Here is a 19,982-nt window from a genome sequence, read left to right as displayed (position 1 = left end):
GCACAAACCCACTACACGAGGCTCATCTAGGCCTTCACACATGAAACCACATGGGGATATTTGGACAACTTTGTGAGATAATTCTGCTTGCAGATGTTCTAAACATGTCTGTATATCATGACATCCATGTGATTTTGATTCACTTAAAGACAAAGGTGATAAAACTGAACAGATGTTTACGACTTTCTGTGTTCGTCTATATGCTGCCTCTCCTCACATTTACACATAGAATCTCTTACAGATGTTTGTCACTTGTTGAGCCATCTGCTGCTTTGACATCTGCCTGACACAGACTAGGCCCGTCTCCTGAGGCTGAGAACCCGAGCTCAGACAGGCCAGCAAGCAGCATACATATTCAGTAACAGGATCCACACCTCCCTGACCATCATGACCCACATGGTAGCACAGCATCTGCAGCACCTCCACAGGAGCGTGTGTGTGCAAGTCTATGTACAATAGAAATGGCAAAGTGAGAAGCAGGAAAAGGGGGGCAGCATTGCCTTGTTGACTAGACAAACCTCAGATGACACAAATCAGCCTGCCCATCAACCAGGGAGGTGGGAGTTCTTCTGTTTGGTGACCCTGCAACTGCCTATCAACGGCCAGGAGGACGCACCATCCTCCTAAAGTTCACTTGCAATCATCTGTATATTGTTTTCATGCACAGTAAATGTGTGGATTCTAAACTTTATTCACACCCTCTGAACTGCTTTTTGCATCACCTCATATTTTGGCTATGAGCCATATATTTAAGTATGCTGCATCGAAATACTTTGTTCACTTTTAATGCAGCGATTCATTCAAGATTTGTGTCCGGTGGCATGAAATCCAAAGTGAATTTAGGTTGAACAAGATTTCTCTGAGATGTACTGAGCTATAATCAGCTTGTTTTTGGTCTCGGACACTGGAGCACAAAGGAACTTAATACTCTACCTCTAAAGTTTTATTGTGTGCAATAACAGACTCAATTGCACAACCTAAGGGTTCTATAACTTCTGAGTTTGTGGCGCCCTCCAGTGTGTGATACAGGTAAGGGCATCCTTAAATGGACAATGCCACTTCATGTTGAAGCAATGTGTGTTTAATGTGTATATCTTTAAGTTCTTTTTTTTTATAACTGCTTAAGTGTTGGACTGGACAGTAACAGCTTGTGCACATAGTGCAGTAAATGTTCAATATATTCTCACATGGTGTCCTTACATCTTTATTTGAAAGGTATTACAAAGCTCACTGTTTTTCATGGAATGCAAAAAACCTGTTTAAACAAAATCATTTCAGTAATGTAACGACAAAAAGTAAAAATAAAAATCAACAACTCAATATTCAGTATCAAAAAATAAGTGACTGTGAAATACAGAAGACATTTCAGTAAACGTAGAGTCAGTACAACATCATCATTCAAAGGTCATTTAAAAACAAACTGGCTGCATCAGTAATGTAACATGCATGATCAAAGATGCTAAATATAAAATATTGCAAAATCTTACACAGTTGTTACAGTACACCATTTCTTTCAAAAGTAAAAAAAAAAGTGAAAATAAAAGTATGATGCAGATTATTTCATTTCATGGAATATTATTAAATCGCTTTCACATTTCAGTTAATGCAGAACATGATCAAAGGTAATAGCTGAAGTCCACTTCAAATGTCAGATAATACTGGAAAAAAACAGATGCTTACAGATACTTAAATGTTTTCCTTTACGAAGAAATAGTCTCAGTGATGTAATGTACAGAGCCCAGGATGCAGGCAAAAATGTAACATACTGCAGTATCATAATTCATTCAAAGCAACTCAATCCCTTTTTTAAAGTACAGGAGTGTATAAAACAGGTGGTTCCACACGGATAAGCTGAAAAGACAGTGAGCTGGAAGCGGCTGCTTTCATAGCTTACTTAACGTCAAGAGCAACAGGGCCTTTCATTGAGAAACCGATGAAGAACGACACTTTTGACCCGTAGGCACGGCCACTAAGCTCGCTTCGAAACACTGGACTGACGTCGAACTTCAGATTTGGGATACAAGTATCTGCCAGTATGAAGTTGTCCTTCACCTCACCAGTGACCCTGCAAAGGAGCTCCTCCACCTTCTTTTCTTTCCATATTTTGCCATTTTCCCACAGAGAGGAAAACTGTTCCTGGTTGGACATGATGCACCTTTTGATTGCCCGAAGGGGCACCAGTCGATCGTAGCCCTGCTTCTTCCCCAGGAAGAAATGGATCATGGGCCTCTTGCCATTGTACACTTCCTTCATCTCTGAGTGATAAGAGGTCCTCATCTGTGAGATGTACCTCCCCAGATTTCTATATTCTGGATTGGGCAGGTATGGCTGCGGCCACAACAGCAAAACTGCAATGAAGTGTAGTGGCAGACTATCACTTAATCGGTATTGCTCATGCAGAACTTGGCAAAGGAAATGAATTAGTTTCTGGTATGGCTGAATGTGTGGCGATGCCAGTTTGACACGACTCAACACAACGTTGAGATAGAGGAAGTTGATTCTCTCCTTCACGGTCATGTGACCAGATTCCCAAACACATCCATACTGTCTTGCAATCTTCTCCATTTTTTCAGTTGCGATGTCATTTGATAGAAAACTCAGAATCCCAAAATAGGTATCAGCTTTTTGCATCTCCAGGTACTGTCTTGCCTGGTGAAGCTTCAGCATCGCTTGCATGGTTCTATTCTTCAAAAGAGCTGCAGAATCTGTCTTGCAGAAAAGCTTTGCATACACTCCAAAACATTTGAAAAGCTCATTTTGGGCTACTTGCTCACGGCTGTCTTTCATTCCGAATCTGGAGCCCAAGTTGACAAAAAAATTGTCAAGGAAGTCAATGTTCATCTTCATCTCACATTTGAGGTTGTAGAGTAGATCCTCAAACTGTCTGAGAATGATGTAGTACGGTCTGTGTTTGCCTCTCCGTTGATCACGTTTCTCTACATCCTCAAGTTTAACTTTTCCAGAGAGAACCTCACTCATTATGTCATGGCGGACATGGTCTGAAGAAAAGATGGGGGTCTTTGCCAGCATGTCAATGACCAGTACTCCCACCTGAACTTCTCCCAGGCACCCTGATGTGTTGAAAGGGCAGTTGTCTGTCTTGATTTGTAACCGCTGAAGTGACTCCTTCTTTGCAAGGCTCTGTGTTTCCTTGAATGCATCCATTGCTGACTGAGCCATTTTGAGAAACATCTTCAAATCATCACAACCAATGAGGTCTTCCTTGTAGTTTGCAATGGCATTCTTCAGTTCATGCTTGATTACTTGCGCTGATGTGTCTGCAATATACGAGTTGTCTTTGGAAAGATCTCTTGCTCTCTTTGCCCAAAATTTTGCCTCTGAGAAATCCCTCTTTTTCAGGTAATAGTACCTGGCTAGTACCTGAAAGACAACAGCATCTTTCTCAAATCTTTTTGATGCATTTTTTAGCACCATCTCTTCCAGGCCTGGGGTTTCAGCTGTAATGTGTTGAATGAGTGGAGAGAACTGAGAATCTTCCTCCACTGAATGATATCTCTTCACCAGAATGTGGTGAACATCCTGCAGGAGTTTGTCTTTGCCTTGTGTGCTCTCATAAAGGTTGTTTGTGGTCAGCAGAAGATCAGCGAGATCAGCTTTGCTAACATTGTGTGTTGTTGTAAGTTCCTGCAGACAGTGCCTTGCAATACTTGAATGGATAATTTTCACAGCTTTGAATACGACCTTACCCTCAACTGAGCAGCTGGCAATTAAAGTGGAAAATTTCCCAAATCCTTCTTCGACTTTGATGGTTCCACAAAATGGTTTTGGTTGAAGACCAAGAAACTCCTCACACAGAGAGACAGAGAGAGAGGCACCCTTGCAGTATACATGCAACAGAACTAAAACTGCCAGGAGTTGTCCCTCTTTCTGATGGATGTTGAAGCTCTTCAGGGTCTTGCAGGCCACACCCTGAACGTATTCTGGCAAAAAGTTCTTCTTCATGATCATGAATCCGTAGAACGTTTTTTGAGCATTCTCGTGTGTTTTCTCAATTTCTACAAGTTTTTCCTCAAACAGCTTCTGCTCCTTGTCCGAGAGATTATTTCCAATGAATACTGTGTCTTCAGCCTCAGTGTGTTCAGGGGACTCTGACATCATACAGTTCAGGAGAACTACCTGTGCAGAGTTCGACTGAATGTTTTTCTTCTCACATTCTTTTTCAATGAACTGCTGCAAGTCAAACACTTTTTCCTTGTCATCGAAGTCATCTATCATCAGCAAAACAGGCACCCGTGGTACTGTCTCCTCATATTTATACATTAGCAGTTTGACCACTTGATCAGCTACTTCACTGAAGTCAGCGCTGCTGTCTCTGAGGACAGCACAACGAAATCTGTCCCGGAGAGCCCATAAAATATGCATGGCCAAGGTTGTCCCACCGCATCCAGCTACATGCATGAGGTTGAACAGCACGCAGGCTTTTCTCAGAGTGCACAAATCTGGTATGACTGTGTTCATGATGAAGTCAAACTTGTCTCGCTTGATAAATGGTGTGGATCCAGGCTGCTCTGAGAAATAGAAATTCCACCACGACACTTTTCCTCCTTTGTAGAAGTTCTCTTCTATGCTGATTTTGTCCTCATTTCCTCCTTCACACTGGTTCACACACAAGACCTCTAAGGTGTTCAGGCTGCGCTCCACTTTCTTTTCAAAAAGGACTTGGCCTCTTCCATGACAGGGTAGGAAACGACTGGATCTACGGTTTTTCGAAAAAAGACTAAGAATAGTGCCACTGACTTCAGCAAAATTGAGCTCATATATGCATCTGTGGGAGATGTCCTTTCCACACCGAGCATTGATTAGGTCTCTCCAGGAGTTGAATGCATTTTCATTGTCAAATATGCAAAGGATTTGCTCGGTGCCTTTGAGCTCCTGCAAGAATGTACTGAAAGTCTCAACAAGAGGGTCCATCCTCTCACTCACTGTTGACAAAAACAAGAAAATGACAAGGAATCTCTTGTTTGGAAGCACATCTTTCCGGCACAAGAAGGAAATCACATCTCGAACGGAGGCTCCCTTTTCCATCAACCACTGGTCTACGTCTGAAGGGACTTCATCCTCAATACCTCCATTGCAGAATATCCAGCTGGTGTTTCGAGTTAATTTCAACTTGTTTGCAATGTCCTCAACTGCTTCTGTGATTTTATACTTTGCTGGTAAATGGACACTTACTGCACTCTGCTGTTCAAAGTGATACTGCAATCCACGTTTAGCCGATTCTGGATCAAAGTCTAAAACAGCTGTTGGGTTGAGTTCTACAAGAAATCCTAGTGAATCAAACTGGAATGCATCAGATCTGTTGGTTACTATCACATACCGCTCAAAGTGTGACTTATCTAAACACAGTGTACCTCCAGTTATCATCTGACTTAATCTAGAGCCTTGAGTACTGCTTTTTATCACACTGAGATGCTTCTCTTCTGCCTGTTTGCGGCGTTGTGCCAACTGTGCCACACTGTCGACAAACTGGCTGTACTCCACCATTGGTTTAGCAAACGTGGTTGGCGCGAGGAGATCCCTGCTGCTGCCGCCATCTCGGACAAAGAATTGTTTCAGTGGTTGTGTTTCAGTTTGGGCGGTTTCTTTACCTTTTGCTTTTTTCTTGGCTTTTTTCATGTCCACACTGAAAGTGTGGTAGATGTTTTCTTGACAGATCGTAGAGTCGGGAACTATGTCCACTTCTATCACACATTTGTCAGATGATGTTGTGTTCTTGTTGAGAACCCCAACAAATCGAGGGGGTCTGATGCACTTTTGAGCAGCCTGTTTGTGTTTATGCTCAAAATAACCATCAATGGCTGATTTTAGGTCATTTGCATAAGACTCTTTGTCCTTAACAACCACTCCCAACACTTCACCGTGGACGAAGTTTGGCTTGTCCCCAATTCCAAAATGTATGGTGCCATTGGTGCGGCTATTCATGCAGGCAGCTGCGAAGCGAATGACCTCAGCAGTGAACTTGCTCATTCTTGTTTCATCGGTTGTATTGGTGAAACCTTTATACTCGTGGCACGGTTCAATGAAGTCTGAGGCACCAGATTCTATAACATCAAGAATGCTGCCCTCCACGTATCTGTATGTATCATGGTACCTACAAAACGGATACGGCTTGCGTGGATTTGTAGAGCTTGTTGGTTCCTCTTTTTTTAATTTAACTGCCTCGTCTCTGGCATGAATGACAAGTTTTGCAGGTCCAAAAGTCACACCCATATGGTTTAAGTCTGTTGTCTCTAAAAGCAAAAGACTACGCCCATTAATGTCCTGCTGAAACAGTATTTCTGCAACTCTGTCCTCCACGTCATTCAGCTTGAGAACCCATTCTCTCACTTGATGTTTACTCCAGTCCTTGATGTCAGGTGACAGATCCTCCTCCTGACTCTAAAATAAAAAGTGCTGTTATTTTTCCTCATTTGCAACTCAGATTTTTGCACATGTAATATTTGTTGATGATATTGTAATGCAAAACAATTTCAGGTAGTTTAATACATATGAAGTGAACAAACTTTGTAAAGTTGTGTTTGCTTTATAACTGTCTTTATCTTTAAATATATTTAGGTGTATTTCTCATGTAAATGCTTTCATTGTAAAGTAGCTGGCAGTTTAATGGATTGAATAGGAGCATCTTCCCCAAAAATGTTGAGAATTTCAACAGTTATTTACCTTCACTTCCCCTTGAGCTGCCATTACAGCACTGGTTCCTTCTTCGCAAACGTAAAGATCACTATTATTACAAACAGGATTTAAAAAGAGCGAGTCAGAATAAAGCACTGAACACTGCGCTGCAAGCACATAAAACACAAAATGCCACAGATTTCAGCTTTACCTTCCTTTTTCCTGGTCATCCATCATGGCTCGCTCACTTTTCACACATCCTGATGACTAATGCTGCAAGACAAAGTATAAATATGAATAAATCAATGTAGAAACAAATGCTTGCTCTTATTTATGACCACTTACTGAACCTCAATACTTTGTCTAGTCAAATAAATGAGAACTTTTTTTTATCCCCAGAGGCGCAATTGGTTGTGCAATTATAACGCACAGTATCACACGATGGTCATGGTTGTCATTTTGATTGGCTGTCAATGTCAGGAGGGCGTGTCTCACATTAAAAGCTGCCTGAGGGCAGACGCCAGGCGAGTCAAAGGGAGTGGCATCCTGTTTGCTTAGACCTTCATGGACAATGACTGATAACCATCGCCCTGAAGTAGTTCGCTTTACTTTCTGTTTGTGTCTGTTTCATTAATCTAAATGAAGCAGCGTGGCTGTTGGCACAAACAGAACGAGGTGATGTCTCTCAGCGTGCATCATGGCAGATACAATGCCGAGCTCACCTGGGTGTCAGGTGAGGCCACACATCCTCTTCCTGGATTAGCAACTAAAGTTGTTCAGCGTATGTGTTGGCCTGACAGAAGCCAGCAACACTAAACCTCAAAAGAAAACATTCTCCCAGCTCTACCTGTGCCATGACGCCTGGAACACTTCCGTGAAACAAAACCTTCGCTGTTAGTAGTTACACCTGTGGTAGTTACACCTGTGCTATCACAAGTCTACTGTCAGCCACGAGAGAGGTCTGTTATAGCACAATAGTATTAATGTTTCACCAAAATTCACCAGTACTAGATTAACAAATGAAGTACAACAGATAAAAGTCAACCCCAAAACTCCTGAGACATCTCCATAACCTGCAGTGTTAGTGGTATCGGTCTGTCTGGTGTCTGATGGTGCGCTGAAATGGATTATTGGCTGGATGAGAAATTTGATGAGTTCAGCAGTGTGCTCTCTGCTGCCCACTGTGGTTTTCATAAAACCAGGAAGAAGCTTTTATTTCCAAACTGTTTGCTCGACACACAAATCACAGCAAACATTGTTTTATAAGTGATAAAATGCTTTTTTTTTTTTTTTTTTTTTTTTTTTTACGGTTATGACAGGAGTTAAACTATCAGACGACCTGAAATCAAGCGCAAAGCACACAGACAGACTGACAGACCGACAGACCGAGCTGGAGGATATGAAGTTTACCATCCACACTGATGTCGACTGTTCTCTGGTCAGACTCTTTTCATCACCCTGCTCACAGAGAAAGAAACGCAGCTCTTACCCATCCTCACGATCCGCCGTTTGACGCCGTTTGACCGGGCTGATGTGACTCTTGCCGGCTTGTTCTCGGAGAGAAGCGACGCTATCTGCGCCGAGCAGCCGCGGAAAGTGATTCTTAAGTGGGGAAAACAGTTCAGAGGAAACGAAACTTAACGTTTTCTGTGAGCTGATTGGTTCCAGCGGTACCTGCGCCCTGAGGGGGACCGCAGACTTCGGGTGAAGTCACAAGCGAATCACGGGGCACGATGATTCTGCGTCATCACGTCCCTCCGAAGGCTGCTTTGCTCGTTCAACCTCCAAACTCAGTGGCAGCTTCCTGCCGCCCCCTGATGTCTGCACACCTGCACGCTGACCCGCGCGCGCTGTGCGCACATCTCCATCACCTCGTGCAGGACGGTGATGAACTGAGCAGCTGATGGTGTGAACGTGCTCTTTCTGTGCAGAGATGCTAAAACTACGATGAGGATTAAACCTTCAAAGTTATCCAAATCATAAAGTCCCTGCATTCTGTACATTAGAGGGACACTAATATTATGTTTTGTCAGCAGCGGGGTTGAAGACTACAGAGATGCATGTTTGAACAAAATCACCTTTCCTGGTGGATTTTAAGGTGTGCTCCAGCTAACAGGCTAATTAGGCGATGCAAAGACAGAGGGCCTAATCATGAAACTGTACTGAAGCAATATTTACAAATGACATGATACATGTGAAGACAGTAGTTCTCCTCCATATTAGACTGACACATGAAACAGCACCTTCCTGTAGCTGTAGTACACTCACGCGATCACTTGATGGCGCCATAAACAGGATGACGTGAGAGAAACATGTCTGCAGAACAGTAGACTGATTTATATCGTCAGCTTTTGCACAGAACAGCTGATCAGACATTTTCATCCACCAGAATAAAAGCTGTGGGCCTCTGGAAAACAGTGCAAAGTCCTTTATTTTGAGTGGAACACACTCGTCATAGAGTCAAAATCATCTTCCAACCTGCAACACAGTGTCTTCTTCAAACACACAGTGGGCCTTTGTGCGCAAATATCTCGCTTTCACCTAATTTAACACCTCATCGAGAAAAAGGCCGCACAGCATGAGCAGCAGACGGTCAATGAACTACATCACAGCATTTCATATTCGCTACAAGCAGGAAACGGACACGTCACATTCAAACAGCATAATACAGCTTTGTTCATTTGTCTTCTCTATTTGTCTGTATGATGATGTGTGACATTCACTTCGCTTTATTATCACCATTAACTTGCATTCACAGGTGTTAAAGCCGAAAATGTGCGCACATGTGAAGGAGTAATACAGCACTGATTACAAAGCATATCAAACAGGAATCAGTAACTTTACAAAAATACAAATAAAACAGGAAAATTAACGAAGCAGAACTACAAAATCAGTGGTAAACTAAAGCCTAACAGCATTCTGCTCTGAGTACATTTATTTACAATCTGTACAATTCCACTGATGAAAGTTCGGCCCTCACGAGTGCCTGCAGGTCATTTCAACACAACGTGGTAGCCGTCGGTGTTTTCATCTGGATGACAGAAAACATTCATTCAAAAACACCCAAAAATCAGACACAGTATGACGGATGCTGAATGGCTAAATGTGAAATTAAGATTAATCCCCACATGGTGGATATGGATAATTAAGTACAGTGTTTTGTAATATTGCACAGTAGAAAAAAATATACGTGTATATAAACAGACTCGGTTTGAAAGAAAAATAATATTGTACCATGTATTACATGGAGGTAATAGCAAGACGTTAAACGTGAATCACACAGCAGCGCAAACAGCAGGTGTGCGGAGGTTTGACATAGTTACCCCGTATGGTGCTGATGATGAAGCTCGTTTCCTCCCTGAAGTTCTGCACCATCTGAAACAAACAGGTCGACCCACGTAAACGTTTCAGCGCCGCAGATCAAACTGTCCGCCTGCAGCTCATCCTCAGTTATAAAGCCCAGTCCTAAAAAACGTCCTCTTACAGGCGGCACAATTAGCTTAGCCTGGAAACAACAGTGCTGTAAAGCTTTCTCACTCCTTTCCTGTAAAAATGCCCCAATAACTCTTAAATTTGCTCATTTGTAGAAGGCTCAAAGGTAGGAGGAGCCGCTGGTGACGGAGGAGGTGAAAGGATACCTCGTCGGAGACTAAGACGTGGATCCCGTTGGGGTTTTGTCTGTAGATGTGTGTGATCTGCTGTGGAGTGATGGTGTACAGCATGGCGATCTTTTCAGACAGGTCCAGCAGCGTCAGCTCCTCCAGGTACAGAGCCTGGTAGACTGCAGGGAGGACGGAGACAGTCCACATTTACACTCAGCGCCAACAGGCCCCGCCCACTCCGCCCTGCCGTAAAGTCGCCTTTTATGACGCCATAATGTTCAGGTTTAGTTAACGCTGTCATAGAGGTGTTAAGTAAACATTAAAATTACACATTTCCAACACAATGAGCTCAGTAAAGACAGCAGGGCTGTTGTATCGGATTCCCTAAGATTATACAGGTGTCCCTAATAAAGTGGCCACTGAGTCACGTGAGACACTTACTCTCTCCACCGCCCGGCTTGACGGGAGGCTGATGTCTGGCCTGCTGCTGACACACGTAGATGGTGAGACGGGGCTGAACACACCTGGAAAAGGTGAGCAGAGACTGGCTGACGCGCTGTTTGTTGTCTGACACAAATCTGTGTTCTTTGACCGACATTTAATTCTACTGTCATTCAGGTGACTTTTAACTAGATTTAAAAAATGCTTAATTTCCATGACCGTCAAGTGAATTTTAAGTAAAATGTTGAAACGTCTCTAAAAAGAAAAAGCAAACGAGGTCTGTTTCCATAAACTGGATGAATTAACTGAGCTGTGCAAAGCGTCGTTCTGTCAGAAGGTGGCGGTATAAGCTACGTTACACATGGCTGGATTAAAGAGGGCAGAAGCAGAGGAATGATGAAGTTCAGAGCGAGTGGCCTCAGCCAGCTGAGAGAGAAAGGAGAGTCTGACTGGTTCAGGTGTGGTGTGACTGTTGTTTCATGGCCATATTGTGGAAGTTTTTCAATTTTGCAGTTTCCGTGAAGCTTTTCAGCCCTGAGCAGAGTCTGCCTTCACACACAGACCTTCATCATTAAGGCAGGACAGCCTGTCTGCGGCCTGAGAGGCAAGATTCAAGTGTGCAGAGGACTCGGTGCAACAGTCTCTGCTGCTCGTTCACGCTTTGAGCTCAAAGAAGAAGAAAACAGAACAGAAAAGTTCAGAAGAAAAGACAATTTGTGCGTTTCCTCTCGCTGTTTAGCATAAACCAAGCAGCCTCTGCGTCGCCCAGCTTCTAGCGCCACCTACAGCATTTGTCTGTCCGGTTAGTGGTGTATTTTAACGCCTCACCTTCCTTTCATGGTGTTAAAGAGGCGGATGCCATCTGCTGGGCCGCAGATCTGGATCAGGTCCTCCCTGCTCATCCTCAGCAGATCAGCACCTGCAACAACAGCAGAGGATCTATTCTGCTTCCTTCCCGCTCAGGAATATTCAGGGAAATATTCCCCCGTGAGTCGCTCAGCTGTGCGCCTGCTCTTTTCTACTCATCAAAGTGCGTTGTGGTTTTTACCGCCGTTACCTGAGAAGCTGGAGAAGAGCCTTGAGAAAGGTGAGAACCTGTGACGGTGCAGCCACTGCAGAGTGTCCTGCGGCGAGGACGATGGCAGAAGGTGCTACATGTCAAAAAGAAGAAGAGCCCTTGAAATAAGTATAGCAGCACAGCATCCACTGTCTCCAAATAATGGCCTAAAAGGAATGAGAGAGCAACATTAACACTTTCACTCTGCACGTCCTCCGTTACTCACATCAGAGCAGCCGGGCATGAGCAGATCCTCCGGCTGGTTCGGAGAACAGTTGCTACGGAGAGAACAGATCGGGAGGATTGGTTGAGCGTGAAGTTTGTTCTACTCTGAAACACATCTGTGTGTCCAGTCGTGATAAAAAGGGTGTTTTTAACTGTGTGTTTGTAGCCCAGGTTTGTATTCCAGCACCGGTACAGTGGTCAGGCGACATGATGGATTTACACACTTCTTACAACTTTTCTGTATTTTCACATCGTGATCTTCAGTAATCACATCAAAAATCAGCTCGACTTAAAGTCCACCTTGACATTAATCTACAGTTTTCCTACAAAGCTCGACTAAACCAGATTAATCATGTTGCTGCTCAGTGAACATCGAAATGCTGACGTTGGCTGTGAACGCTGACTCACCCATCTGTGAAGCTACAGGAAGTCGGCGAGCTGTGGTAAACTGGTGATGGAGTGCTGCTGCTGCTGCTGTGGATGGTGAGATTCAGGGCATCAGGCCAAGGAGAGCACTTGAGAGGGAAACAGGAAGAAGGTGTTTCCTGATTATTCAGCCCGCCAAAGTAAATTCATCTGAGCACAAAGGCTACAGGAGCACAAATTCAGGGTTAAAATATCAAATTAAAGCTGCACTAAACGTGTATTTTTAAACCAACAATGGATCAAATGACCATGTGTAACGTAGGTGCTGTTTGGCTGAATGACCCTAAACCCTCTTAGCGGTCGATGAAGCCTTTCGCCTCTCTTAGCTCATGGTTTTGGTTTTCCCACCTACAAACTGCAGCACCAAACAACATGCAGACAAAGTTATCAACCAGCTGATGAACGAGCAAATACTTTCCTCAGAGTTTGGTGGAGACCAAAGCAGAGGCTCCTAATGAATGCTAATGTCGCTCAAAGTTATCTTGACGTGTGAACAGGCAGCGGTTTGCTAACAAAACATCCGCAAGATAAAATACTTTGAGCGTGGCACTTTAAAATCTCTTTAAAATCATCCTGTGAGTTCAGTTTTTCCATTTCTAATCTTGATTTTTAGACCAGCAACGAACATTTTGCCAATCGGCATTGTGGTGTCTTTACATGTGTAAAGGATCTAATGACAAACCAGATTAAACAGAAAGTGCTGGGTCACTCGGCGTTCACGGTCCCAATCATTGACAGAGACTTTAAAAAGACTGACTCAAAACAAGCAAAGCGACATATTAACACTGATGGAGAGCTGGTTTAAAACACGTCTAAAACATGGCGGCGAAGCGACTGAGCGGCAGACGAGGCCCAAGACAATAAACCACAGGGACTGAGCGGCTTCAGCGCCCATGAGATTAGATAAATATCCAGATGACATAAGAATTTACTACCGCGGGGTCAATAAACGGCGAGCTGAAAGCAAAGGCTCCTCTCAGGTGTGCTCCGTTACGTAACGGCGGCACGCCTCACCTCTTTCAGCAGGGTGGTCTCGTGGGACGGTTGGTACTTTTCTCTGTCCTGAAGGGTCTTTTTGTCGATCTTTTCCCTGTCTGTCTTCAGTTTGCGGTCCGCTCCTTTGGGCTTCAAACAATGACACATTCATTTAGAGGTGAAACACATCAGCGGACATTTCTGATGATTATTAGAGTGCAGGAAGCATGTGCAGAGTTTCATACCTTGAAGACTTTGACCTGGCAGCTGGACGAGTGGACATGCTCCATGTACTCTCCGTGTTCATTGGTGGTGAAAGAGTCCACCTGGATACGAAAGGGGACGCCCTTCTCCCCGCCGTGCTTCCTGGGGGTGAACTCAGTGCTGATGCAGTTGACCTGAGAAGACAAAAGAGGGTCTGACCACCTTCAGTCTGCCACGCGCAGCATGGACGAACACCTGCAGACGTTTAGACCTGAATCTAACTGTACCTGGATGAACACGGAGGCGTTCTTGACAGGATCCCAGAGGAACTCAATGGTGTTGAGGTGCAGAGGGTGTGAACGGGGCTCCTGTATCCCCACTGACAACGGGATATCTGCAAGAAATGAGCCTGTGAGCGATGGGGCGGAACACTGACTGAAAGCTCTCAGCAGCTATTGGCTGAATTGCCCTGAAGACATTCATGGTCCCCAGAGGAGCACCATCGGCATGTTGATGTGAGCAGTTAGCTCAAAGCATAGCCTCACAGAGCTGCTAGCATGGCGGCAGACTGCTCATCTTGTTGAGAGACAAACTCATATAAAACATTTCAGGATGTTTTTAACAGTGACAACATGCAGATAAATACTTTCCTTATGAGCCTTTTGATGCTGATGATTTTTCTTTAAAACACACATCATCAAACCTGGGGATGCAGACACCTTTGATTCTTGAACTCACCTATGTCCAGGATTCGGTCTCCGGGTCTGTTCCACCTCCATCCCTCCAGGTGCTGGTGCTCCATGTACTGCAGTCGGCGGTCATGAAACACCACGCGCACGATGCTCTGTGAACAGGCAGGATCAGGCGTTTAGGCCGGAGAGCAGCCGGGCGGGGCAGCTCGCACGGGGCCGAACAGCCGGACTGTTGGGCGCAGTGCGAAAAGGCTCCTCTCATTTTTACATGAAGACATACTGAGACAGTTTCATGAGGGTCAGGAGGTGGAAATTCACAGTGAGTGTCATCTCCATTCCTACCCGTCACACATGCTTAAAAAGAGCATCTGCATACTGTGTATCCAAAGGGGCAATGACCCACTGCCAATGAGCTACATGCATGTGATCTGTGAGATGCAGCTCCCACATTCACTTGGACAACAAGTTTAAAGATCCCATGAAATGCACATTTGTACGGTGGCCCTGAAGTGCAAAACGCAAACGCAAAAGAGAAAACACGAACGCAAAAAAGAAAACACAAACGCAAAAGAGAAAACACAAACACAAATGAGAAAACACGAACGCAAATGAGAAAACACGAACGCAAATGAGAAAACACGAACGCAAATGAGAAAACACGAACGCAAATGAGAAAACACGAACGCAAAAAAGAAAACACGAACGCAAATGAGAAAACACGAACGCAAATGAGAAAACACAAACGCAAAAAAGAAAACACGAACGCAAATGAGAAAACACGAACGCAGATGAGAAAACACAACAACGTTAACTCTAACGGAAGAGGTAGGTACCTTCGGGTGGCATGACTTGACGCTGATTGGACGACGTCACTGCCCGTCTCTTTACCAGGAAGTAAACCTACCTCAACGCATCGGTTTCAAAACATGAGCGCGATTGGTGATTCAGACTTAGTTGGTATTATCAAAGAGTACTTTGATGCCGGGCATACATATGACGTCATACTAGATATGCTGTCAACTTTTCACAACATTAAAATAAGTTTGCGTACACTGAAGAGTCGTTTAAAGGAAGCTGGATTGTTCAGGAGACGTCGTCCAATCAGCGTCAAGTCATGCCACCCGAAGGTACCTACCTCTTCCGTTAGAGTTAATGTTGTTGTGTTTTCTCTTTTGCGTTCGTGTTTTCTCTTTTGTGTTCGTGTTTCCTCTTTTGCGTTCGTGTTTTCTCTTTTGCGTTCGTGTTTTCTCTTTTGCGTTCGTGTTTTCTCATTTGCGTTCGTGTTTCCTCTTTTGTGTTCGTGTTTCCTCTTTTGTGTTCGTGTTTTCTCATTTGCGTTCGTGTTTTCTCTTTTGTGTTCGTGTTTCCTCTTTTGTGTTCGTGTTTTCTCATTTGCGTTCGTGTTTTTTCTTTTGCGTTCGTGTTTTCTCATTTGTGTTCGTGTTTTCTCTTTTGCGTTTGTGTTTTCTTTTTTGCGTTCGTGTTTCCTCTTTTGCGTTCGTGTTTTCTCATTTGTGTTCGTGTTTTCTCTTTTGCGTTTGTGTTTTCTTTTTTGCGTTCGTGTTTTCTCTTTTGCGTTTGCGTTTTGCACTTCAGGGCCACCGTACATTTGAGCTTCCTGGAAAACAGCGTCTCTTCAGGCGCTTTAAAAAAATCCATTTTTCATTTTTCATCAAGCACAGCTTTCCACCTTTACCTGCATGCAGCTGTGCGCCCATTGGCTGACCAGTTTCAGCAGGAAATGCAGCACATTGAAGCACTGATGCCATTTTATGGGACCTTTAAAGACATTTTGGTGATATTCAAGCATACAAAATTTGGGGGTGTGACACAGTCAGAAACTACTGAGACCTTATGATCATGTCAGGCTGAAGAAAAAAGCTAAAACCAAAAGGTGCTTTTGCTTCCATTCACTAATGAATTCATAAGAATTATTCTTTGTTATCACCACGTTGGCAAACTTGAGGTAATCTGGGGTTCGTTTGACCGTCAAAGTGCAGAGCTTGTTGAGCTTATTGATGCACTTTGAGTCGGCAGATAATACCCTGCTCAGAGGCTTTCATTAGCACTGCAGCAGTTTTACAAAAAATGACCCTGATGATGTCATGAAAATAACCCCGATGACGTCATCAGGGCTCTGCCTTTTCTAGCAGGCAGCCTTCTTTACAAACTGAGGATGTGTGGTCGGGGTCTGATGAAGGACTCAGATTTGAACAAACTGAACTGAGGACCTGTAGAAACATGCACCACTGGGATATTTATGGATGGAGGCTCGTGCATGACTGAGCAGCAGAACTCAAAGAGCCGTGAACCCGGCGCGTCGTGTGTTTGCATAGATGCCACCTGTCCCATTCTCGCGTTTCTAGGATGCAGCGTTGCGGTCTCAAGCGACGGCAGCCTGACGATGCAGACATGCCGAGTGGATGCATTCACGCAGAAACGAAATAAAATGAGCTCTCTTTGCTCTGAAGTGAGCGTGTCGACGAGCGTCTCTGCGATAAATGGAGTCACTTTCAGCTTAAATTTAGTCGGCTTGTGTGCTGAAAACGAAACGACGGGCCGCTGACGGGTTTGTTCAGAAAGTCGTGGCATCAGAAATATATCAGCTGGTTTTTTAAATTTCAGTTAAAGAAACATGATGTCGTAATCACGCAAAGATGCACAAGTCTTTCTGAAAAAACCCCCAATAATGCAGGAAATGGAGCGGATTGGCTCGTTCAGTTAATCAAACAGAGTGTGTGCGTGTTGAACACGTGAAGGTAAGATGAGTACTGTGTTTGTGAGGCCTTTTGTGACAATTTAGGAAAGAGGAAAGGTAAGTTTGGGTGATAGTACCAAGCTCTCCAAGGTCGACACCCCACCCCTGAAGTGGAAGGGAGGGTCGAGGGACCTGTGACGAACCACGAAATGCATACATAAAAACAGATGAGAGAAGAAAGAGGAAGAGGTCAACAAACAGACAACAAAAACAACAGAAAACACAATACCTTACACCTACCTTTACATATTTGCTGCTTATATCTGTATACTCCACTAGTTTTCTGTTAAGCATACGGATTTCGTAGGACTGACCTACATTTTAAAACATTAAAAAAAACCTGATTAAAATTGAAAAATGTGAAATCAGTCAATCAGAAAAGAGGGGCAGTGGAGATAGAAATTGAATTAAATTAGAGACCGTTGAAGCCAGATATGAAGACCAGCCGCCAGAAAACGCTTACGTATCTCCATCCTGATCAAATACGATGCATTTACTTTAATATCACAAGGAAATAGAATTAAAATAGCCACTGAGGGACACTGCAAGGCTAACTATCAGTAATGAAACTAAACTATGGACCCTGATGGCAATTAACGTCTAATCAATACATGCCATCGTTACATGGCGGCGTAGTTGTTGGCCAGAAGCTGCATGCTACAGCAAGCTTACGTTCATTGTGTTTTTACTCCAACCAAATTACTGTAGAGCAGATAAGCAGGGCAAACTGGTAGATAAATGAAGCACGAATAAAAAATGTCACTGTTCAACAAGAGAGACAGAAACAATCAGAAGGCTCCAGTGGAGAGAATGATGAGAGGAGGAGGAGGAGGAGGAGGAGGAGGAGGAGGAGAACAGACAAAGAAACAGAGAGAGGGTGAATTAGATTAGAAGATAAAAGTCAGACATATTTACACATGTAGGAGCTCATGTTGCACAGATCAATAATTAATGCGTCGTAAATCCTTTCAAATCGTTCCGCTGTGACTTTCATGAAGTCATCGTTTAAAAGACAGACAGCTATGGAAGCAACAAAGGCCACAGTCATTTTCATTTTTTGTCTTATTTCGGTATCAGACGGCACATCCAAGGCTGAAAAATGCCAAAAACTGCAGTTCCTCCACCAGCCACTGGAGGCTGCCTCCAAAAAAACCCATAGACCCCCATATTAAAAGGGCCAAGAAGTAAAGACATTTCCAACCCGGTGCAAAAAAACCGTTTTGGTCTCTGCCGCTAATTTCACACAGAGGAGGCGAATCTGAAAATAATCTGAACGAGTGAGTTAAATAAAGTTTTAAAGTACAAACTCACAGGCACGGACGCTTTGAGCGACAGCGAGCTGCGAGGTTCCAGCGGGAAAAAGATGGCGACCGTTGGATCGGTGGGAGGACTAACCAGGACAGCGTCGAGTCTGAATGAAGGTTGTTCTCCGATGATCTGCGAGCTAAAACGACTGTTTCTGTGAGTGGAGTTTGGTGGCTTTGAGCAGAGCGATCTGGGTCTTACTCTTTAAAAAAAGGTCCGTCTCTGTCTGAGTCCTTTCCATAATCTTATCTTCAGCTTCCAGCTTCTCAAATGTGATGATTTTCTTACAACTGAATACTGTTGTTTAGGCTAGACGTTACTGTGGCCTGTGAGAAAATCTGAATGCCATTTTTTCTTTTAGCATTTCACTAACTAGAGGATAAGCAGCTTAATTGATACTAATTGAGTATATTGCTTGTAAAAATGAGAATAATTATGGCTTTTCTTTGCCTCCATAGTCAGTTTAGACTGTCTGAAGTTACAAAAATCTGGCTCGTTCATTGATCTGCTGACGCTCATCTGGCTGGTAAACTGTCTCTTTAGCAGCTCCAGATTGGTCATCTTGATGCAGTCTAACCTGCCGTGTGACAAAATGAGCTCCGGTCCATTGAGTCAACGTGGACAGTGGACTGACGGGACAGATAGCTACCTTGGTTGAGATAAGTGAGACTCTCCTCCTGCTGTTTCACAGCCGGCGAGGTGGCTGCGCACAGAATATACTGGAATGGGGTCCTCCTGGCACCATTTTCAGCCATAAGCCTCGCTTCTTCGTTTTTCAAGAAAGGTGCCAAGGCGTCTCTGAAAGGGACCAGAAGGAGAGAAGAGGGGCTGAGCGTGGGGACCATAGAGGTGAGCGTCCTGTTTTATCTAATCATTTAATCACAGGAACAAAGGTGCAAGAGGCTGACGTTTCAAAACACAAAGTCACTCATCAGCTCGCTTTAAGTGGCCTGAAAAAATAGCCTGTGCTCAACATTCGTGCTCTAAATGTGGACTTTGAATGCAACGCTCCTTTAAAGTCAAAATCAGAACTTCACACGGCAGTTTGACGTGAATAACAGAATACAGAAATGTGCTCCTGGAGGCAGAATTACTGCAAGTCTGCACGTTTTACAAGTACATTTCAAGTCATGCAAGCACTTCTACATCTCTCCATATATCACTGCTTTGCACTTTGATTTAACCTGCAGGAGATCGAACGTTTCCCAGATGCAATCCACACGTTTCTCAAGCTTCTCAGCAGCTTGTGCTTTACCTAATGTAACTAGCAGAGTGCTGGTGGTAGGACTCAGGCTGGGAATGGCAGAACAGCATATTTTCCAGTGTGGCGCCTTCTCGTATCCCAGGACCACAGGGAAGACGTGGAGACAGACGGAGCTGCTTCTGCCTGCTGGTTTCCTCAGATTTCGACTCAGAGAGGTTTGCAGCCAAACCTCCTCGCCTGCCTCTTATATGGCCCCGGTGATGTCATCAGACTCCCATTAGCATACCTTGGACGACCTTTGAGAGGCGGAGTGTGCAGGCACCCCTCCCACCACCAATGTCTAGCTGGGTTGATGCATTAATAGCAGCTTCACTTGACCAGTTGTTGACACTGCCAACAGTATGGCCCTAAAGCTAGACTTTAAACTCACTTAGTGTAATGATGTTTGGAGGCAAAAATT

At 44.0% G+C, this 19,982-nt stretch overlaps 2 protein-coding genes across 2 annotated transcripts; both read right to left on the bottom strand.

Moving 5' to 3' along the window:
- Positions 1 to 1,294: 1,294 nt before the first annotated feature.
- Positions 1,295 to 8,245, bottom strand: LOC143330668 (sterile alpha motif domain-containing protein 9-like). The gene is made up of 4 exons (XM_076747387.1): positions 8,123 to 8,245; positions 6,845 to 6,906; positions 6,682 to 6,742; positions 1,295 to 6,399 (listed from the first exon to the last, which is right to left on the bottom strand). The coding sequence occupies exons 2-4, from the start codon at positions 6,868 to 6,870 to the stop codon at positions 1,891 to 1,893; spliced, it is 4,596 nt and encodes a 1,531-aa protein (XP_076603502.1). The 5' UTR covers positions 6,871 to 6,906; positions 8,123 to 8,245; the 3' UTR covers positions 1,295 to 1,890.
- Positions 8,246 to 8,954: 709 nt separating this feature from the next.
- On the bottom strand, positions 8,955 to 19,632 carry tfcp2l1 (transcription factor CP2-like 1). Its single transcript, XM_076747388.1, has 15 exons — positions 19,574 to 19,632; positions 18,968 to 19,116; positions 17,254 to 17,327; positions 14,302 to 14,407; positions 13,851 to 13,957; positions 13,605 to 13,757; positions 13,399 to 13,509; positions 12,367 to 12,473; positions 11,960 to 12,011; positions 11,734 to 11,827; positions 11,505 to 11,595; positions 10,677 to 10,759; positions 10,272 to 10,414; positions 9,957 to 10,008; positions 8,955 to 9,664 (listed from the first exon to the last, which is right to left on the bottom strand). The coding sequence occupies exons 1-15, from the start codon at positions 19,630 to 19,632 to the stop codon at positions 9,627 to 9,629; spliced, it is 1,419 nt and encodes a 472-aa protein (XP_076603503.1). The 3' UTR covers positions 8,955 to 9,626.
- Positions 19,633 to 19,982: the final 350 nt, after the last annotated feature.

The sequence above is a fragment of the Chaetodon auriga genome, chromosome 13, assembly GCF_051107435.1.
Source record: "Chaetodon auriga isolate fChaAug3 chromosome 13, fChaAug3.hap1, whole genome shotgun sequence".
Classification (NCBI taxonomy): domain Eukaryota; kingdom Metazoa; phylum Chordata; class Actinopteri; order Chaetodontiformes; family Chaetodontidae; genus Chaetodon; species Chaetodon auriga.
Note: the sequence above shows the minus strand (reverse complement) of the source record. Positions and strands in the feature narration are given on the sequence as shown.